The sequence below is a fragment of the Pogona vitticeps genome, chromosome 2 (assembly GCF_051106095.1).
Source record: "Pogona vitticeps strain Pit_001003342236 chromosome 2, PviZW2.1, whole genome shotgun sequence".
Taxonomy (NCBI): domain Eukaryota; kingdom Metazoa; phylum Chordata; class Lepidosauria; order Squamata; family Agamidae; genus Pogona; species Pogona vitticeps.
In genome coordinates, this window is record NC_135784.1 from 125060375 (window position 1) to 125083995 (window position 23621).

The following is a 23621-nucleotide window of genomic DNA, read 5'->3' on the forward strand; positions in this document are numbered from 1 at the left end:
AGCATCTGGAGACTATAGTAACAAAGGATATGAAGAGAATAAAAGGTAAGCCTACCTTACTACATCTGAGAGGAAAAAAATATGACAAAACTAAAGACAGACAGACTGTACCATTCTTCGTGAATAAATCTTTAGAAACAGTTAACCAATCAAGTCTGTGCCTGGATGCTGTTTCCACTTACTGTGAAGGGCCCAGGATCTTTACCAGGCAGAAAGAACAAAGCAATACGTAATGGTCAGATAATAATCACACTGGTTTGTCTCTTGCAACCTAACAGTCACTCAAGAATAAAATATCCCAACATGTCTTATCTTGCCAATGAACATTCTCTTCCTAGAACTGTTCTGCTGGAAAGTTCACCTCATTCTTGTTCTTTTGGCTACATAATTGACCTGCTACTTACTTTTCTAAGGCTAACTTCTCATATATGGCCACATTACATGCTTGTATTAGTTTTCAGCTGTCCTAACTAGATGATGAAATGTTCTACAAACTTCACACACACACAGAGAGAGAGGGGGTATAGTGTATAGTATAGCATAGCATAGCATAGCCAGAGATCCTAAACATTCCTATTAGAGTAAACATAATTGGGCATTTAGAAACCAAATTGCTAACATGCACTGGATTATGGAGAAAGTCAGAGAGTTCCAGAAAAACATCTACTTCTGCTCCATTGACTACACAAAAGCCTTTGACTGTGTGGACCACAACAAACTATGGCAAGTCCTTAAAGAAATGGGAGTGCCTGACCACCTTATCTATCTCCTGAGAAACCTATATGTGAGACAGGACGCAACAGTTAGAACTGGATATGGAACAAGTGATTGGTTCAAAATTGGGAAAGGAGTACGACAAGGCTGTATATTGTCTCCTTGCTTATTTAACTCTTCAATAATATGAGCTAATTTGCTTGGCAGCTGTCTCACATGTTTGCAATCTGAGGAAAGAAATCCAAGAGCTTTTTAATATACTCACTTGTAATATGCCATAAGCCCACTCAACTCATCACATTACACTCCTGCTAGTGACTTTCGAGAATCAGTTTTGCAGTGTCCCATCCAAAAGCAGGGACAATATAGTCTTAGGCTGAGATCACTCCAGCAAAATATTTCCAAGTTACTCCTTGTTAATTTCAATCCTTTGGGGGGGGGGGGGGGCTTCAGATGAAGTACCACCACTATCCATTCTTCTGTCCTCCCCCTGTGCTATCTCTGCATTAAATCCCACCCATTGAGAGGTTTCTACTTTTTTGTTGTGGAATTTCATCACACAACAATTAAATCTGTGTCCTGCATTGATAGCTGTACCAATACTTTTTTGACAAGTCACCCTGTGTTTCTTCCACTAGTGGTGTCATTTGCCTACATGTCCCTTTATCTTAAAAAAAAATTAAAAATAGTGAGCCTAGTGTCGATGCTTTGCAAAACCTATGTCCTCGGCCTCTGCCCTTCATCTGTTTGCCGATCCTTCCACCAAGTGGTGCTCCTTCCCCTGAGCCCTTTCATGTTTTTTTCTTGGTGATCCTGTGGTAGAGCTGCAATGAGAACAAAGCCCAACTAGGAGTTTCTCTGCTGCAAGAGAAAGAAACACAGCAGAGGAACTTGTACCCATCAAGGAAATGTTGCTGAAACATTGATGTAATTAAATTTATGAAGAAAGAAAGAAAGAAAGAAAGAAAGAAAGAAAGAAAGAAAGAAAGAAAGAAAGAAAGAAAGAAAGAAAGAAATAAATAAATAAATAAATAAATAAATAAATAAATAAATAAATAAATAAATAAATAAATAAATAAATAAATAAATAAATAAAAAGGAAAAAGGGAGCTCCAGAGACATAAACAACCCAGAGGGAAATATTCCAGTACCTAAGTGTAGCTGATCATATCACATAAAATTTAGGGAAATATTGCAATAATTCAAAAACACATCAGAATGCACAACCCCAGGATATCTGTCACAACTGCTCAAGGAGTAAAAAAATGCAAGAAAATGGGGAAACGCTTTGCTGGTCTGACCATGGCCTTACTGACTGCCTTTTGCAATTTCTGATATTTTATCAGGTCTGGTTGGATTGCACTTCCATGCCAAGTAGGGTGCAACTAGAATGAAACTATTTTACCAAAAAGCATGAAGCAGGGACATGGAGGGTTCAAAATCCTGCAAATTTCAGCCTTCATTTTAAATCATTTACTAGATGTCAAGCCCTCTTTCCTGTGAAAATAGACTTGGAAAGGAGGGGGGGTGATACTTAATGAAATCTCATAAAACTTAAACGGATCCTGTTGACAAGATTCTTACTATCAGAAAGTATGCTGGCTCAGTGCTTTCCATGTATTTTCTGTCCTCTTTCAAGACTAGCAGAGATAAACGAGGCAAAGGATAAGCCTGCACTTCTTGACAGACAGTTCTGGTAAACCTGAGCTGAATGTACATATAGATAGGTGCACCACTTCCAAATAGCTAAATAACTCTGCAACCAACGATCTGGTCTTCATTCATAATACTGTATCTGCTTTGCGCCTCCAAAACATCTCACAAAGAAGTCATAACAGTAATATCTGGCACTATCTCAGGAAATAGGGCATCCTCCAGATATAATATGGTGCATTTTGAATGATCAGAAAAATGAAATAACTCCTCAGAAATTGCCAGCCAGCCAGAAAATGTAGTATCAATGTCATTAACAATGAACTATATTAAATGAAACACATCACTGAAAACATACAACAGGCTAATTAAAACATTAAGCTACTTAAAAGCAATTAAAACACATAAATAACCCAGCACCCACTGGGATTTAAAGCCCCTTTTAACACTTAACGCCTGGAGCAGTTAATTGCTGGCAATGCAGCAAAGAAGCAAAGGTGACAAGACAGAATCCACCAGCAGTCAGAACCTGAAGCTTTTCTACCTTACACAGATTTATGTCTCACCTTCCAAAGAATCTGATTGATTGATTGATTGATTGATTGATTGATTGATTGATTGATTGATTGATTGATTGATTGATTGATTGATTGATTGATTGATTGATTGATTGACTGACTGACTGATTGACTGATTGACTGATTGACTGATTGATTAGACTCCTACCCCACCCATATAGTGGCAAGCCACTACCCTGGATGGTTTAAAATAAAAGTAAATATTGACACAACATTCCGGAATAAGCATAAATTTAAAAAACAGACAAAAAAAGGCCCTCTCTGAACCCTCCTATATTTAGTGACAGACACTAACACAAAAGCTGGTGGCAAAAATGTTACCAATTAAACAATAAATATCTATAATAAATTAAAATTAGATGGGAGTAAGATTTTCAAAGGCTTGAGTTAAAAGTCATGTTTTTACAGTACAGGTACTTGCTTTCTACGGTAGACTACGATGGAGGCCAGACGCACCTCCACCAGAAGAGAGTTCCTACAGTAAAGTGGCCACAACTGAGAAGGTCTGGTTCCTAGTTGTAGATTTTCAGGCCTCCCTTGGGGTGGCCCTCCACATCATCAAAGACTGGGAGGTGTGGATAGGATGGGAGGTATATCTGAGGAAGAGCTGCTGAGTCAGGTAGCAAGGTCCTAAACTGTTCAGGGCGTTGAATGTCAGCATAACACCTTGAATTGGAACTAGAAGCATAGCAGCAGCCAGTGCAAATGGGCGAGGACAGGAGAGATGTGATCATATTTTTATGTTCCTGAAACCAGTCTGGCAGCTGTGTTTTGCACTCGCTGCAGCCTCCAAACCACATTCAAGGGTAGCCCCACATAGAGAGCATTGTAGTAGTCAATCTTCAAGATTACCAGCACATGGTCAGTGTTATTAGGGACTTCCCATCAAGATAGTGGTGAAGGTATGCAATCTGCCTGAGTTGGAGGAAGGCAGATTTGGTCATGGCCAAGATCTGATTCTCCATTAAGAGGGCCAGGTCTACGTACACATCCAAATTATGAACCTGATCCTTCAGGGGAAGTGTGGCCCCGTCTAGATCAGGCAGGAAGCCTCCTAACCAATCAGGGTCCCCTTCCTAACAACAAGGTCCCTGTCTTGAACCACCTTGTGTCCCCTATGGGGAGAGAGGTGGCATATAAATAGTTAGGATTAAATTTCAGCCTATTAGTCATCATCCAGTCCATAACAACAACCAGGCAGAACACTAGGATCTGCACAATTTCCTTTGCTGAAGATGAAAAGGATAGAGTTGCATGTCATCTGTGTAATGACGAGTGCTCTCCAGATCTCTGAATTACCTCCTCCAGCAGCCTAATATAAATGTTGAACAGCAATAGGGAGATGATCTATCCCTGTGGAACTCCATATTTATTTACTCTATCTTCACATCTCATAAGTATTTTGGCTTAACATTTGTAAAATTGTCAAAAACCAAACTTTGTAAACAAAATGATAGTGAATTCTTATGGTTTCTTGTAGAACAACTATAAAAGAAATAGAATGTTGTTCTATTATATCTAATGTATTCCTATTTCACGCGTGTATGTCACAGACACAGAACAACAACAATAAAAGCACAGTACATGTCATAACTTTCTCACTGGAGCTCAGATACCGGGCTGTGGCCTTGGCACATTATGTAGCCTGCATAATTAACAGAGAGTGCTTGGAGCACTATGGGGCGGTATATAAGCAGCACGCTTTGCTTTTGGCAGGACCGGGCTGCAGAGACAGAGCTCCCCCCAAACGCACGGACACACGGACGCTGCCTCATACAAGCACGGATGCACAGATGCCCCGCTCACGCATGCACAGACACCCGTCCGCCCCACCCACACATTCACAGACACATGAATGCCCCGTCCACATATGGATGCACAGACGCCCCACACATAGACACACAGACACCTCTCGCGCACACACTTTCTAAAGTTGGACGCCCTGTCCACGTATGTCTCACAGCTAAACCAATTTGCGGTGCGAAAAAGGTTGGGGACCACTGCCTTAGAAAACCTTATCCTGAACAGCCATCTTTCTTAGAAAGCTTTACAACATAATGGCCAAAATGCTGTTTTTTAGTATAGTAAATGGCACTAGAATAATAAATCACACTCTAATGTGATTTACTATGCTAAGCATTAGGATTTGGCCCACTGCCATGGACTCTTACTATAGGCAACAACAGGACTGCCAGACGAAACATGTCCAAATCGCAACCGTAATTTGTACAACTGGCATACAAGAGTTGTCAGCAATACCTTTGAAACAAAAACATATGGTTGGTGTTCCACCATTGATAACCCTATGATATAAGCACCATAAAACAGGTTTGGGGAGCCAGGAGCCCTCCAGGTACTGTTAAACCACAGCTCACATCAGCCCTGTCCACTGGCCATACTGATAAGCCTGCCCAAGCCTTCGCAAATACATACAGTACTGATAAGATTTGGAATTCAATACATGTTCCCCAGCCCATTTTTAGACAGGATTCTTCAGTGTGCAACCGATTCAGTTAAAGTTATAGGCCAAGCTAGGTACTACGCAGAGCTTGAATCAGGTCTCTCTCTATTACTGTATGCTGAATTAACAGAAGATGCATTTTGATCCTGCATGTTTATTTGTGTGTGTCTCAAGGTAGAGACCACAGATTATTTCATATGTTACACATTTCCACAGAAATCTAATCAACTACAGCAACAGAACAATATCATATGCATTCTCTAGGCCAAAGCATGTCTTAAAAGCACATTAATTTTCACCTCAAAGGTCTTTGCCTCATCTGCTCTGAAAGTATGAAGCCCTTATTGGAAGTTCTTACTTCTGAAAATGTGCCTGTCATTATAACACACAGGACTTACCTGTCAAATCACAGGCTTCCAAAGCATCATCTGCGCCTTGGTGAGTAAACAGTGACAAAAAGCAGGGACCCTCTTTACGGTTACATATCCCATCAGTCACTTTCCCCTCTCTATTCATTGCTTCTAATTTCTCTAAAGAACTCGGGATTGTCTCCTTGAGAACACTCCTCCCTTCATTCGACATTCCTGATAGAGCCACACTATCAAGAGATGGGTTTGCATCTTTCAAACAGGCAGCTATTATCTGTTCACCTTGGAGTTGCTCAAGGGCAGAAAGATCCTCTTTATTTGACACCAGGGTCATCAGCACAGTTTTTTCTCTATCATCCTCATGCTCCTTCTGTCGTTTTGATGAAGCAGTGGGAACGACTTTCTCCATTCCTTGTGGATTCTCCTGGGTTGATGTCACAAGCCAAACATCAAGGCTTTGGTAGATTTGGAATAATCACTATCAGACAACCTATAATAATAATAATAAAAAAGGTGTCAAGATGGCTCATTTTCAGAAGCGTTCAGAAAACTGAATTTCACCAAACAACTTTTAGATGTGCTAGTTAAGATTTAGTGCTACTTCTAAAAATACACATTATACAATTTCAGAACAAATTGCTTCCTGGAAATAGTACTTATTTCTAGACCACAGCAGAGCAAATCTGGTTTGACATGAGACAAGACAATTAAAAAAAAATACCTTCTGTGCTAATCTCAACACATCTGTAAATGAGTGGCCAAAGCTAGATTACTGGTATCCCAACTGCAGAAGGTAGCAGCATGCCCACACTTGTCCAGAAGGGCTTGCAGGACCACCTGTGTGCCAATACCAGGGTGCATTTGTCCCTTATAATTCTTGGCTCAACAGACCTCAGACAAACTCACCTTAAAATACCGTACAGAAGGAGCTCATTATATATTATGGATTAAAATGCATTATAGTAGTACTTTGTCATGCTTTCGAATTGACTTGTGACATACTTATCGTAACTACTGTGCACACCAATTTATCTAGTTCAGGCCCATACTTCACCCGAAATATCAATACTGTAGAATCATCTCTAAACTGTATTTTAGCCACTGCAGAATATTTTTTCCAGTCCCTGTTCAGAAACAGCAGTGTAACATTAAGTCCACAACATAGACATTTAAAGATTTAACATGATGTAATGTTTCATAGAATGGTGGAAATAACTAACATAGGGAGAACAGAAATTTTCGATTATGAGGGAAGGCCATCAGTTTTATTTTTCTAAGGGCTGATGACTATAACCACAAATCGGAATGGTAGTATGCCATGAGCTCTCACTCTCAAGCCATTAAAACTGATGCCCAATTTTTGTTAAAACTGCAATATAACAGTGAAAAAGAGGAGAAATAAATCATTATGTGCAAATTTGTCAGGATTCTATTTATCGCTGCAGGGTATGGACCACTGCTACTGGCAAGATACAAGCCTCCATCAATTTGCAATTCACAAAGTACCTCACCTCTTGAAATTAGAATGCTTACACTGAGTCCCACATAACAGAAAGAGGAATTATTTAACATTGCATATCCCCAGTGTACAGGAATATCTTATCTTTCTTATATTACATGAAAAACAGCATGCTACCAAATAGCTCTAAAAAGGGTGGTAGTCCAAACAAAAAATTCTAACTTGAAAACTAAACTTGGAGGACCGACTCCAGAGAGTGCAGCTTGGGGAGAGTGTCTCAGCCCCATGGAGTCTCAACTGTGGGGTTCCGCAGGGGTCGATCATCTCCCCAAAGCTGTTTAATATCTACATGAGGCCGCTGGGCAGGGTCATCCGGGGGTGTGGGGCTTTGTGTCACCAGTACACTGATGACATGCAGCTCTACATCTCCTTTTCACCTACTTCAGTGGATGCTGTTCTGTCCCTTCAGCGCTGCCTGGAGACCGTACTGCAATAGATGCGGCTGAATGGGTTGAGGCTGAACCCGGACAAGATGGAGGTCTTGAGGGTGGGTGGTTCCTCCATCAGTGGACTGGGAGATTCCCTCTCATTTGGGGGGATGACCCTTGCCACAAAGAGCGAAGTTCGCAGCTTGGGGATACATCTAGACCCGGCACTTACCATGGAAACCCAGGTGGCGTCCATGGCCTGCTCCGCCTATTTCCATCTATGGCGGATTGCCCAGCTGCGACCATATCTTGATGGGGGGGGCCTCATCACTCTAGTCCACGTGTTCGTTATCTCGAGATGAGACCATTGCAATGCACTATATGTGGGGCTGCCTTTGAGGTTGATGCGGAAACTTCAAATGGTTCAGAATGCGGCAGCCAGGCTCCTTAGTGGGGTGAGGAAATATCAGCATATCTCCCCCATTTTGGCTGCTCTGCATTGGCTTCCCATTCGTTTCCGCATTGACTTCAAAGTACTAACAATGACGTATAAAGCCCTAAACCAGGGGTCTCAAACATGCGGCCCGAGGGCCATTTGCAGCCCCCCAGATGATAGTTTGTAGCCCTCGCCTTGCCTGCCCCCCTAAAGCGCCCACACATCCTCTGCTGTCAAGAGTAAAAAAAAAAGCCTTGCCTCTCTCGCTGGCTCTCTCCAAAGACAGTGCCTCTTGCACCCTCCATCCAGAACTGCAGCCTGCCAGCCAGCCCACCTGTCGGCTAAGGAAACTCCTGGGCGGCTTCCTCGGGCTCTTGCTCCGCTTGGCGGAAAATCTGATGCGGCCCAGCCTCACCCAGACTCTGCCTCTAGCGGCCCCCAGGTAAATTGAGTTTAAAACCCCTGCCCTAAACGGTTTGGGACCTCGATACCTCGCAGAGCGTCTTCTCCCACCTAGTTCTACCCAAATCACCTGACAAAGCCAGCAGGGACGGCTGAGGGGCCTAACGCCGAGAGAGGCCCAGAAAGAAAGAACAAGAAATCGGGCCTTCTCGACAGTGGCCCCTCGGCTTTGGAACAGCCTCCCGACAGAAATTCAGCTGGCACCCTCGCTGGATGTTTTTAAAAACCATTTAAAAACATGGTTTTTCAGGCAGGCTTTCTCTCCAGTCAATTAAACTGACCTTCACTTTTCTTTAATCTTTCCATCTTGGCAAGGCTTTTTTATATAATTGTTAAAATTTTGATGTTTTCAATGCTTTTAAGATGTCGTTTGTTATGTTTTATGTATGTAAGCCGCCCCGAGTAGACCTGGTCTAGAGGGGTGGGGTATAAATCTAAGTAAAGTTAACTTCAGAACAGCACCAAATTAGGAACAGATGTAGCAGAAAGTCTGCTCTTGCTCTGTGTCAAATTTGGGGATGTTTGGGCAAATGTTTGCAAGTTACAATTCTTTAAAAAAGTAACACTGTCTTCACCCTGTGGAGAACCAAATGATCTGGAGCTCTGGATGATTTAAAACAGATCAAATACATTGATAAGGAAAAAAAATTGCATACTTGGAAAAAAATCCCTAGCTCCTGCCTTTGTTTTATTTCTCAGGAATTCAGCCATTCATGACTCTAAAAGACTATTTGTAATTAGTGCATTTCAACCCAGAAAAATTCAGAGTTTAGGCAATCTCTCATAAATTCCCACCATTCTAAACAAGATTGCCCTTTTGACCCTGCCACTCTGAGGTATTCCATGATAGAGAGAAAAATAACAGTTGCCGTATTTTTCCGTCTATAAGGCACTACTTTTTCCTAAAATCATTACCCTAAAAATTGAGGGGCATCTTTTACATGGACATAAGCTGAGATAGCAGACGAAAGAACAAAACAGCACATACTTTGCCTCTGTAAATAGGCTTCCTTCAGTGAGGAGGCTTAGTTTCCTACAATCAGGAGACTTAGCTTCCTCCAGTCACGAACCTTATGGAACTGACGTCAGCTGACCCTGCACAAAGCAACTGGAACACACCCCCTTGGAGGTGGGGCCTGTAGGCTCAAGATTCAACAGAGACAAAATGTCTGATGTTCTGAGCCCAGAGGTTGAATCCTCAAAGCTAGGTTTTCTTAATTTGGGGGTTAGAAAATTAGGGGGTGTCCTTATAAATGGGGGCGTGTTATAAACAGAAAAATAAAGTAACTCCTTTCTGGCCAAACAGTTTATCTCCCCTCTGTGAAAATATTTTAAAAGATATTTTAATAACTAAAAATAATATTCAGCAGATCACTCACTTAAACTATGAAATTACTGGGGTTTGTTTGCTTTGTGGCTGGGGATGATCTTGAAACAAGTTTTACCAGGTTTACTCATGAGTATGGAGACAGCAGCAATAGACGATGGAATGCACTCCCAAGTAGTGATCTGTTTTAGACTGGCATATGATATTGAACAAACCCTGTTATGCTTGTTTTAACAATATCTTTTGTTGTTTTTAATTATTTTAATGTACTTGCCTGATTTTTAACAGTTTTACTGTGGGGCTGGTTTATATGATTTCTTTAAAACCTAAATGAGGTTCTATCTGTTTTTCCTTTACTTTGCAAACTGCCTTGAGTGCTATCTTTTGGTGGAACTGTGGGGTATAAATGTCATAAATAATATTTAATGTCATTATGATGACATCTAAACTCCAATAAGAAAGGAAAAACTAAAGAAAGAAGGATACACTGGATTCCATGCAGGTAAATTAGCATGTGAGTGCACCCACAAAGTTACTAACTACTACAAAGACACTGCCATTTACATGCATGGAAATGCAGCAGAGAGCAATTGGGGGGGTGGGAGTAGATCTCCTCTGACTGGCCTAAGCAGTCCAATCATTTTTGTTGCTGTCATCTAGTACTTTTCTAATTTTACTTACATGATTGGGTAAAAGTCCTATATTTACACTAGTTTCATGACTAGATATATTAATAGATATACATCAATATATTCTTATAAATTTATTAATAAGACACACACACCCTTTTTTTGCAGAACCTTTCAGTCTAATTGTGGCAAAGAAGCTATCTTCTCTCTAACTATGTTCTTTTAAGTTATGTGTGTACAGTATATCAAGAGCCGGCGTGGTGTAGTAGTGGATAGAACAATGGAACAGGATTCAAAAGACCTGTGTTCAAATCCCTGCTTGGGCACGGAAATTCACGGGAAGATGGCAATGGTAAAACTATACCATACCTTGAAAATTGTATTAGAATGCAGCTTGAAAGCACACAATAAACAACACCTAAATATTATGTCACATGCAGACATGAACATATCTACTATTCAATTTCATAATTCAGCTTATAAATTCTACAGTATTACAACTGCATCCCATCACTCCCAACTGCCCAGTGAATCTAATAATGGCTAGTGTGGCATAATTTCTTTCTGTTCAAATCTGCTAGTTCAATTCTTGATACTACATTAACATTGACTGAAGAAAACTTTTTCTAAAGTAATACATTGATCTTATTATGATGATGATAATTATCCTGAAGTTCTAAAATGCAAAGTGAAAGCTGACCTGAAAGCACTAAGAAGAAATAAATCACCAGGGGTACATGGAATACTAATAGGACTGTTTCAAGACAGAGACTGAACCTGTCAAAATTCTAACAAGAATATACCAATAAATATGGGAAACAAAACAATGACTAGAAATGCTCAATATGCTCCTTGGCATTTCCAAGGAAGGAAATGCCAAGGAGTATAGTAACAATGGACCATTGCTTTCATTACCCATGCAAGAAAAGTGATGCTCAAGGTGTTGCAACAAAGGCTTTCACCTTATATGGAGCAAGACGTGTCTGATGTCCAAGCTGGATTTTAAAAAGCGCAAGACAACTGACCAGATTGCAAATATCCACTTGCTACTGGAGAGCACAAAAGAATTTCAAAAGATCAGACTATACATTATAAACTACAGCAAAGCCCTTGGCTGTGTGGATCATGAAAAGCTATGTGTTGTTCTAAAAGAAATGAACATGTGCATTAGTACTTGATTGTCCTGATGTGTAACTTGTATTGTGGTCAGGAAGCTAATATTAGGACAGAATATATAAAGATAAAATGGTTTCCTAAAGAAAAAGGTATCAGACAAGAGTGCATTTTAACTCTTTATCTGTTTAATCCATACACAGAATGTATCATACGGAAAGCCAAACTATATTCAGATGACAGACGATTAAAATTAGTGGAAAAACATCAATAATTTAAGATATGCAGATGACACCATCTTACTGGCAGAAAGAAGCAATGACTTGAAATAACTTTTACAGAAAGTGAAAGAAGAAACTGCCAAAGCAGGATGCAGCTGAACATTAAGACAAAAATCATGACTATAGAGAAACTACACAATTTTAGCACTGACAAGGAAGAAACTGAAACTGTTGGAGATTTTGTATACCTTGGTTCAATTCTCAGTCCAAACGGAGACCTCGGCCAAGAAATCAGAAGAGTCACTCAGAAGGGCAGCAAAGAAGGAATTAGAAAAAGCTCATAAAGTATAAGAATGTGTCACTCAAGACCAAGACCATCCTGCTCTTGTAACTGTACAGTTAAAAAAAGCTTACATAGAAAAACTTGATTCATTTGAAATGTGGTGCTAGAGGATAGCTTTCTGGATATCCTGGACTGCCAGAAAAACAAACAAGTGGGTCCAGATCAAATCAAGCCTGAAATATCTCTGGAAGCAGAGGTTGCCCTACTTTGGGCATATCATGAGAAAGGAGGATTCTTTGGAGAAAACAATAATGCTGGGAAAGATGGAAGGCAGCAGGAAAAGAGGAAGACCAAATACAATATGGACAGACCCCCTAAAGGAACCATAGACCTGAATTCACAAGAACTGAACAGGGCATTTGAGGACAGGACATTTTGGAGATTGTTCATTCATAAGGTTGCCTTGAGTCAGCAGAGACTTGACAACAATTATCATTCTTATTCCTATTCCTAATTCTTCTTTTGCATTTCAAATTACCTAATAGTTCTCAGCAAGTAATATACATATGAAACTGACTACCACATAAGCACAATCCTGAGGACCATCCCTAAATACAAAAGGAACAAGAGCACATGACAGAGTAAACAATAATAACAAATCACAGTATCCTTAATAATCTAGTCCTACACAAAATTGCTGAAGGCACATAATCTGGAATCCTAAATGTCCCTTCCTCAAACAGAATAGCTATTTCCATTTAGATAAGACATTGAACCCAGTGCTGAAGAAGCTATTTTCGTCAGTTGTCCCATCCCTCTGCAGCTCCCCATGCAACATCCATAGGTTTCTTCAAATTTCAAGTGCTTAAATTGCGAGAGACTAAATTAACACACAAGCCTGAAAGACAATCAGAACAGATGAAGTGCCTATAGTATGTTCCACTGAATTTCAAACAATTCAAATCAGAAATAATTAGGGACAGAATTTGTTAGCCACCATGACCAATCTGTGTGCCTGTCTTATGATTTTCCTGGTTTGAAGAAACCTTTGTTCGAAAATATACTGTATTGCCACAATGAGAGAACAACCCAGTGCTATGTATGAACTGATTTATAGACACCAGTATTTGGTTCTACTGAACCTGGACTGTTTTTCAAGGAGCCAAGGTTCAGAATGTCTGGTTGTTGTGGGTTTTTTGGGCTCTTTGGCCGTGTTCTGAAGGTTGTTCTTCCTAACGTTTCGCCAGTCTCTGTGGCTGGCATCTTCAGAGCTGTTCTCTGAAGATGCCGGCCACAGAGACTGGCGAAACATTAGGAAGAACAACCTTCAGAACACGGCCAAAGAGCCCGAAAAACCCACAACAACCATTAGATCCCAGCCATGAAAGCCTTCGTGAATACATTCAGAACGTCTGTTTGGGGCCAAGAGCAATATAGCTACTTCAAGAGGGAGAAGTAAGCATCAGGACCAGTGGAACCAGCAGAACAACAAATGCAGTTACCACTAGGAGGAGATAGATGTCCAGAAGTGATGCTGGCTCTGTGAGCAAGCACAGTAGTTAGTGGATGTGGAATGCAAAATGAAAGACAGGAGAAAACAGCTTGGCAAGCTTCCCCCCCACCCCCATGAGACACTTGTTGCACCTTTCTTCCATGCAAGCTGTTCTTGGATGACACATTAACCAGGCAAACCATAACAGTCTCTCTAAAAGGCTTCCTCTCAATCTGTTGTGCTGTGGCATGTGCCAGGACTGACCTTGTGAACACCATTTGCATTCACAAAGATGTTACACATAAAGAGCAGCAATGTCTACTCAAACACTTGGCCTGGAATCATCACACCGATGATGAGTGATTATTTCATTTTCAAACTCCATGCCCTGCTAGAGATCCAACACTTTTCCCAATGGCCTGTGGGTTACAGAACACACCACAAATTGACTACCCCTGCCAAATGTCACTGTAGATTGAGCACCACCCATGGTGGATTGATACACTGCCAGAATTCCCTTTGCTAGGCATCTTTGCCAGATGAAGGCAGGGTGAGTAAATTGCTCAAGGAGGAAATTATTCTGGCAAATGCGGGATAATTAATTTCCTTTGACTGGCAGTTGTTTAAAAAAATGCCTAAGTACATAAATTGCGGTTCCACAACATTCTTTTATAAGGGCATGTCCAGAAATATAGGCAGAACTATTAAATGGCAAACATGCCACAGATGCCGTGGAAAATCATGCAAGCAAACAGTGAATTACATTGGTTCTTCAAATCAACACCAGCTGACAAAGTAAGAATCATAGAATAGAATAATAGAATAATTGAGTTGGAAGGGGCCTCTAAAGCTATCTAGTCCAACCCTTTGCTCAATGCGGGAATCCAAATCAAAACACATCTGGCAGACAGTTATCCAATTTTCTCTTGAATGCCTCCAGCATTACAGTGCTCACCACCTCCTGAGGTAACTGGTTCCATTGTCGAATACTATACTTTGGATGCCTCTTCTGTACAGCCTTAAGTGGTTCACCAAAAAGCAGTACGGCAACATGGCTATTACAACCACTTAACCATGTAGTTCAGCACAAGCTCAGTCTAAAGTAAATCCCACTGTATTTATTCCCAGAGAAGGGCATAGAGAATTGCAGCCTTAGAGGAAGAAAGACATTCATTTCTGCTACTTATATGCAAAATTAAGTGTATACATCTAGTTAGCAGACACAACATAATGCAGTTAGCTGCAAGGAACTTTGCTGGCATACTGAAATTTTGAAACTGTAAAGAGAAAAATGAACTATAACAAAAACCTGTCCAAATTATGTCCATTATGCTATCCATGTACTGTATGTGATGCTTTGCGTAAGAGTAAAGATTGGCCCCAGCTGCAAGTAGCATACAAACTGAATTTTAGGTGTAAAGTAGGCAACAAAGACAAATAAAAAAGATCAAAGAAAAAGTGAGGAACTGAACAGCTGATGAATTATTTCAGCAGAAATTATTTCCCCCTCCCCACTGTGATGCAAGATAAGTAAAGAGTCCAAGTTTTGCATTTACATTGTTCCAGTAGCTTTGCAGCAGCCTGTCCTCATCCCTCAACAGGGTCTGCTGAGCCCTGTAGCTCATTTGTCTGATGGGATTTTTTATCTAAAAATGTATTAAATATAATGTTGTATAGTAAAAAGTGAAATGGCTGATATAACCTGAGTCATGTACAAAGTGGATTCAGGTGTGTACCCAGGTTAAAGACTTAATATTATGCAGCTGGAGAAGATTATGTAATCCTATGTAATGTCCAATGATATAATGTACATTGTGATTGGTCATTAGATGTATAAAATACATGTGTAAAGGGACATGTAGCCGCCTAGAGTGGTCCTCGCCTGACCAGATAGGCGGGATATAAATAAAATAAAATAAATAAATCCTGGGACACCTCCCCAACAATCTCCTCAACAGCCTTGCCTTCTATCCTTCAGAATGGAAATGACTGCTACAAAATAAAGCTTTTGCAAAAACATTCTCTCAGCTGAGCGTAAATGGAGGGAAGTATACAGAAATACTTCCCCACATCTAAGATACTATTTTCAGGAATACACTACATAACTGTTATACTGTACATAGTCACCTAGCAGATGCAGGTATGCCTTTGGAAGCAGACTCTTCACCATAAACTATATGAAGTTACTGTAATGAAGAATATGACAGGGAACTTGAAAACATGTTCCTAACTTCACAGTGAAAAAGCATTCATTCATTCTTTTGGCTGACACCTCAAGCATGCTGTACAGATTTAATCAAAGTCTGCCTGAATACATGAGCAGCCTAAATCAACTGTTTTAAATTTAAAAATCAGTTTTTTTTCTTTAGAGGTGGTTAATTAATGAGGTTCAAAGCCAACATGTATCCACAGTATGTTACTTTCTGATGTAACATAATGAAGAAGCTAACCAGCCAACAGTCATGGTCAAGGAGTGTTAGCAGGCAAACAAGGAATTCAGTCTAGCCTTCAAAATCCAAACATATAACCTGTACATAAAATGAGTCAAATGGCAACTGCCTGCCTATGGGTAACCCGGCAAATGGTAAGCAACACTTTTGCACTTGCTTTTGCATCTGATAGTTTACTAGATTTTTATACTGTCCTTCAATTTACAAGACTTTTAGAACAGTTTATACTATACTATGAGAACTTCATATAGGAAGACCAGCTATGAGAGCAATAGTAAAACCATCTAATAGAAACAAGTATGTGCCTTTTTAAGGAGATGATTCCAAGAGTGGGGGCCACAACTAAGAAGGCCCTCTCACCAGCCTGACTTCATTACATTTTAAAACATGAGCAGGGTGATGAAGAATCAGACATTCATTTGCTAAGTCAACTCCATGTGCTGCTCCTTGTGTTTTCATCTGGCATTAAATTTAAAGGTATAACCAGTAGATGAGGAGCCACTATACAGGCACCTTGGCAAACTTGTATTTTGAGTCTTATTTTGAGTTTGTTTAGTCTCATGTGGTGCTGGAGGAGGCTCTTGAGAGTCCTCTGGACTGCAAGAATAACAAACCTATCAATTCTAAAGAAAATCAACCCTGAGTGCTCACTGGAAGGACAGATCCTGAAGCTGAGGCTCCAATACTTTGGCCATCCCATGAGAAAAGAAGACTCCTTGGAAAAGACCCTGATGTTAGGAAAGTGTGAAGGCAAGAGGAGAAGGGGATGACAGAGGACGAGATGGTTGGACAGTGTCATCGATGCAACCAACATGAATTTGACCCAACTCCGGGAGGCAGTGAAAGACAGGAGGGCCTGGCGTGCTCTGGTCCATGGGGTCAAGAAGAGTCGGACACAACTAAACAACAACAGTCTCGTGGGTGAACATTATATGGATATATGCTAGATGTATTAATGGGTTAATCAGAGTGATAAATGAATACTCATCTAAGAGTCATCAGGTGAAATGAACAGTAACTCACAAAACTGTATAACATACCATATTTTCCATATATAAGACTATACTTTTGTCTAAAATCTTTAGACTAAAATTTGAGGGTTGTGTTATACACAAAAGTAAGCTGAGGAGAGAGAAAACCAAGTGGATGGGAAAGCAGGCATCAAAGTGATCCTGCAGTGCTTTGATCCCTTTCCCTCTACACTTGCTAAGCCCCACTTAGATTTCTTAATTTTGGGTTAGAAAAGTAGTGGGTGTCTTATACACAGAAAAATACGGTAATTGATTTGTTAATCTTCAAGATGCCACAACCCTTGTTCTTTCTGCAGTAAACACAGCTTTACCTCTAAAACCCTTTTACAATTGTACAGAAAGCACATAATTTATACTAGAAGCATGGTTTATACAGTGAGGCAGGCATCTGGCTTTGTAGCCAAAGGCTGGGAATTCAGTTTCAGGGAGAACATGCAGCCTATGTACCCTTGGGCAAGCTGCACAATCTCCCAGAAGATGGCAATGGTTAGTCATTTCTGAATGCTCTCTACCTAGAAAACAATTAGAAGGGTCACCATAAGTCAGAAATGACTTGATAGCACATCATCTTCACTATATGTAACAGTTTCTCATTGTTATCATATTTCTGTTGTGTATTTTAAAATTCCCCCTGCCTAGAATATTCAGTAAAGTAATCCTCTGAAGTATCCCACCAGATTGAGGATGGAATATTCAAGTGCTCCCACAGTTCTGACACTGTTTTGCTTTCATCTCCAGTATCCCAATAAATCCTGTTTATCATGTTCATCATCAGAAAATTCTGGTCTGTATGATATATGTACCTGAATCTAACAGAGGCAAAGCTTTGGATATTGTGAAGATAGATGGATAAAATATTAAAAAATTGAAAACAGGAAGCTTTTCTCCTGTTCAACAGTAAAATTCTCAAGAAGCTGCTGTCAAGAATCTTACTGTAAGCACTATATAGATTTCAAAACCATGTTGACCTGAAGAAAGTTCTCTTAACTTTGAATGGTCTTTCTTTGACTAGACATACTAGCGAGCCACTTTCAAGTTGCCAGAATGACAGTTCCTACCAAATGACCTGCAAGAATGATAGGAAACAAACAGCATAATCCTATACATGTCTACTACAAAGTAAGTAGTGAATTAACCTTACTCAATGGAACTTATTCCCAAATAAATAAGGAAAGAAAAATGGCAGGAGGAAGAGGTTATACAAAGATTTATCAAAGAAAAAAAAAACACATCCACCAACAGTTAGCTGGATCGGTTCACATGCACTTGACTAGTTCGGGCTAATTTGTTTTCTCCTGTTAATCAATCCATACATCATGACCCACACGTGGGAACTATGCTGAAGAGAAGAGCTGGTAGGCACACGACCACAAAGCCTCAAATACGCAATACGTGTGGGTCGAGCAATAGGCCGATGGCGCTACTTACCTTGATAAGGTACCTTGACCCTCCCCTGCCCCCGGAAACGCGTCCCTAACCCTTTTGCTGGAATCCCTTAGAAAGCGAGTCCATCTCCTGCCCCAACCACCGCACTCCCTTCGCCTCCTGCGCCGGCTTCTCACCCCTGGCACGTCCAGCTGCCCTCCGCACCCCGGGGTACCCCCGCCTCGCCTCCTGCCGCTCAGCTCAGCTCCCTGGCCGGCGCACGGCTTCTTCTCCCCCCCCCCCGCCCGCCCGCCCGCTCCTCGGCACCGGTCCCGCCTCGGGAACCCTCTCTCTGGGGTGCCCCGTCCAACCTTCCCCCCGGACCTGTCACCTGCCCGGGGCGGATGCGGCGCCAGCTCTTCCCGCTCTTCTTCTTCCGCCTTAGGGCACCCTCTCCTCACTGCGCCGGTTCACGGGCAAGGCAAGCCGGTCCCGCCACCCCGCCCGTGGCCTACCTGTCACTTCGCTCCCTGACAGCAGCAGGCGAAGCGGGCTTCCTCCCGCCTCCCTGTCACTTGTGTTCCCCCCCCACCCCACCCCTCGGAGGCACCGCCTCCTGGTCCCCTCCGGGCTCCGTCCCCTCCGGTCCGGTCGCGCTCGCCAGCGGTGCCTTGTCCCCCCCCCCCCGGGGCGCACTTACCATCCTGAGGGCAAAATGCTACTGTTCCTGCTGCTGCTGCTGCCGCCGCCGCTTTCGAAGGCTCAGGGCCGGGCTGCCTCGCCGGCTCCCCCTCGGCAACCCTATGGCACCTTCCTTTTCTGCCCCCCACCCGGCTCCGGCCTCTTCAGCAACAGCAGCCGAGGCCGCCGCCGCGCCGGGGACATGGCTCCTTTAAATGCGCCCCCCGCGCGCGCGCTGTCCCATCAACTCCCCCCCTGCGCGCGCGCGCTGTCCCATCAACTCCCCCCCGCGCGCGCGCGCGCCGCCCTCTTTTCTCACTCTCCTCCCCACCCGGCCAGCCCAGCTGCCTGAGCCGAGCCCCCTCCCCTCTCCTCCCCTAGCGTCGCAATTACAGAGCGTCTCTAGCAACGCGACAACGTCAACGCCATGTTGGGAGAAGCAAAGGGAGTACCTACCTACTCGTTTCTTGGCAGGTGACGTCATGGCTGGGCGAAGGGCCTGAGGCACCATGTTGAGGGAAGTCTTGCAATCCGGAAACGAAGGATCGGTACTTGCCTAACTGGCAATGGTCGTGGCCCAAACGACGCTCCCAAGTGGTGGCAATGTGGCTTCTCCCGTAGTGGCCCCCTGTCCCTGGAAGATAAACCTGGGGGTGGAGCCAGCCTTGTGTGGTGCAAAAGTAAAAGGCAACCAGGCGAACGGGCGGGGCGGGGGAGACAACACTTGCCCCACTTCCAAGGAGTTACGCCTTAAGAGGTTCATCTTTCCACACCGTTTCCTATGAAGTGACGGAAACGTACAGCCTGACTAAAACATTCTAGTCGGTGTCACTTGCTGTTATTACACGACACATCAAGAAGCGCGCACCTCAAATAGCTTTGGAAAAGGTCGCCCTGTCAGTCTGTGCAAGCATATGAGGCAATACCCAAAGAAACGAAACGAAACAAAAATAAAGACGAAAACACGTGGCACCTTAAAGACTTAAGTATTATATTTTAATGTCAGCTTTCGTCGACGTCCACCGACAAAGTGGACGTGTCCACGAAAACTCAAATTGAAACATAGTCTTTAGGTGCCACGTGTTTTTGTCTTTTGTTTTTAATTTTGTCTTTTTGTTTTGTTCCTTTGGATTTTGCCTGATACACCTAAAATACTGACTCCTTAGGGCTCCGGACATGCATGACGGGAAAGGAAAGCATTTCCTAGAAGAGAGTCGTTAAGCAGGCAGGAGAAGTTATAAAAAAGAGTTCATAAAAATTCGCCAACTTGTCACTTGGGTGGAATTGACACGGAGTTAAGAGAAAACCCTCCATCTTAGCGATCCGCGAGATGAAACGATCTACGCAATGGGGGACGCTGCGAGTGAATAGATGATTCACACGGTTGCTAGACTCCCGTCAGACGAACTGCGTTTGCCCGACGCAAAGTGTGTGTAGGGAAACTCGGGACACGGCGGTTCAGGCAATCGAAGTGAAAATTAACGTGTATTTTTCCTCAAGCCAAACGACCAGAAAGTTTCTTTCTGATGCTGTGGGATTACCTGTCTCTCTTCCTTTGAATGTTATTTTTCTTTTAAACAGTCCTTGGACTAAAAAATTAATTATTCTGTCCCTGTTTACTCCAAAATAAGTCCCACCGAATTCAATGAGGAATCCTGCTCTCGAGTATGTATACAGAGGACTGCGACTGCAGTTTTCAAAAATAAAAAGCAATACTGACCAGCTGACAAAACACTATCCTGCGAGGAAGACACTAATTCCACTATAAAGCAGTGTGACTTTCCAGTGTGCCTACTGCTCTTCAACACTAACATTTATCAAGCTCTTCGTTCATGGTGCTTCTAGACAATGCCTACAAGTCTGTGAATACCCTTCAGAGGTCAGTAAAGCTCCTTTGAAACTCCCAGAATGCCCCATTGCTTATGTTAAGTGTAACTCCTAATCTTATGCTGCCTGCAGTATTCTGGGAGTTGTGGTTAAAAAAAAAGGGATATTGTGAGTGTTGTGATCCCGGAAAGTAACTTACCATCTGTGTTTCTGAAACTGCTTATTACAAGAGTCTTCACTTGTACACGTGACCTTCCTCGATCGAGGAATTTTAATTGTGGGGGGTTTAGGGCCTTCCTCTTGACTAGGGCCAGAGCATAGGTCCAGCTTCCTCCCCCTATAAATTGTAACCTCTGTACAACAATTTATCACATTAAAAGGAATCCAGTGCTTACATAGCTACAAATATCAACTTTCTAAAGCTTGACACTAACCAGTTACAGTGGTGCTCTGCTTGACGATGATAATCTGTTCTAGCAAAATCACTGTACAGTACAGCGAAATCGTTGTCAAGTGAAAAAAAATTGGAATGCATTGAAAATCGGTCAGTGCATTCCAATGGGGGAAATACCTGCTCGTGCAGCGAAGATCCTCCATAGGGTGGCCATTTTGCAATCCCTGTCTTGCAAAAATAGGTCAGCAAAACAGCGGGGAGCCATTTTGCGAAGCGCCGATCAACTGTTTTTGTCGTAATGCGAAAAAACGATTCCCGAAGCAGGGACCTAAACGATGTAAAGCGAAAAAAACCATTGGAACCATCGTAAGAGCATTAAGTAAGAGCAATTTAAGAGCTTTAAACATCTATTAATTAGTTTTGTACAAACTTCCTTTATATTTACTGAAAGTGAGGTAAACTGTGTTAATTTTCAAATTAGTTTTCAGTCTGTATTATCAACATGCGCATGTAGATCACCCCCCAAATTTGCTTTTTAAATACCTGTACTGAAACTGAGAAAAATTTGCATAATTTAGAATTTAGACCCTTCCTTTTTGTCCCCCAGAACATAAAATCGGAGATTCAAAAATAACCAATTGTCTATAAATCTACAGTAATCTTGAACCTAATGGCTGCATGGAAACTGTACTACTAGTACTGATAGATATATTTAGAACCATGGTATGAAGCTTGCCCAGTTGATTTTTCAGCTCTGTTGCTTACTTACGGCAGATTGTGCCTTGCTGTATAGGTCATTTTAAAAATTGTAATCCTCTACCCTTTCTCACTTTTTTCTAAATTGCCTGAATTTGTATGTATAAAACAAAGCTGGTAATGTAAGAAAGACACTTATAAGGAGGAGGAGATAGATTTCTTACAGCAATAAAATCAAATGTTTAAGGTGTTAAAAAGAAAAGGATTAGAAATGTGATTATTTTTTCCTTTCTAAACTTTACAACTAGATCCAGAGATTACTTCAACATGATCGCATTTCTTGCTGTCCAATCTCCAAAATGTCCTGAACAGCCCTGCCAAGCTCTTATAAACTCAATCTTGTAGTTCCTTTTTCAAGTTGCAATCCCCTTTTATAATTACCAAGTAACCTGTGACACCACCCACCAGAGTTGCATAAAAAGGCATTTTGATGGAATATTAAAAAAACATATCAAATACTGTGTTTTTCTGTTTATAACATGCCCCCGTTTATAAGACGCCCTCCCCTTTTCCAACCCAAAAATTAAGAAAACTTAACTTTGAGTATTCTGGGCTTAGAACGCTTGGACATTAGGAGTCCCTGTTGAATCTGAGCACTTCCTACAGGCTCCACTTCCAAGGAGGTATATTCCAATTGGTTTGTTCAGCTTCAGCTGATGTCAGTTCCATAAGGCTCTTGACTGGAGGAAGCTAAGTCTGCTGACTGAAGGAAGCCTGTTTACAAAGGCAAGGTACCAGCCTTTTTCTTCTCTCCTCCTCACCTTACTTCCATGTAAAACAGTGGTTCTTAACCTTGGGTTACTTGGGTGTTTTTGGACTGCAACTCCCAGAAGCCTTCACCACTAGCTGTGCTGGATGGGGTTTCTGGGAGTTGCAGTTCAAAAACACCTCAGTAACCCAAGGTTAAAAACCACTGGAAAAGATGCCTCTCAATTTTTAGTGTAATGATTTTAGGAAAATGTAGTGTCTTATACACAGAAAAATATGGTAGATTTATTTCAGAATATAATTCTAACCTAGTAAAATAATATTAATGTAATATTGCAAAATTATGGGGGGGGGGGAATCTGTCTCTCCCAGATTAAATTTGAGAAGGAAAAAATGTCAATATACTTTGAGTTTAATTTATTTTTTTGCATGTGGAAACAACCCTCGGGCCATGAACCTGTGCTTTAGGCAGTCCATATCTGCAAAGCTTTCCTCCAGCACCAACTTCAAATTAATCAAGTTTTTCTTGTGAGCTTTCTGAACTGTCCAGTTTTCACATTCATATATGATGACTGGAAATAAAATAGTAGGACGATCTTGGTCTTGGTCTCCAGTTACACACTCTTACACCTGATAATCTTTTCTAATTCATTAATTGTAGCCCTTCTGAGTCTGAGTCTTCAGTTTTCTTCACTGCAGTCTCCATTTGGATTGATGATTGACCCAAGTATACAAAATCTTTCACGATTCCAATTTATTCATTATCATCATTAAAGTTGTATAAT

The 23621-nt window shown here is 41.7% G+C and overlaps 1 protein-coding gene across 19 annotated transcripts in view; it reads right to left on the bottom strand.

The window, feature by feature from the left end:
* WIZ (WIZ zinc finger) overlaps positions 1 to 19852 on the bottom strand; it is a 111405-nt gene extending 91553 nt beyond the window's left edge. For 11 of the 19 annotated variants that reach the window (XM_078385889.1, XM_072990361.2, XM_078385883.1 and 8 more), the window contains exons 1-2: positions 19171 to 19308; positions 5805 to 6264 (exon numbers count right to left, since the gene is read on the bottom strand). In XM_078385889.1, coding sequence (XP_078242015.1) covers positions 5805 to 6183 — 379 coding nt within the window. In that variant the 5' untranslated portion in view covers positions 6184 to 6264; positions 19171 to 19308. Of the gene's footprint in view, positions 1 to 5804; positions 6265 to 18985; positions 19067 to 19170; positions 19309 to 19607 lie in introns of those variants that run through there. The other 8 variants (XM_072990357.2, XM_072990355.2, XM_078385886.1 and 5 more) reach the window with 6 other exon arrangements.
* Between the last annotated feature and the right edge of the window lie 3769 nt (positions 19853 to 23621).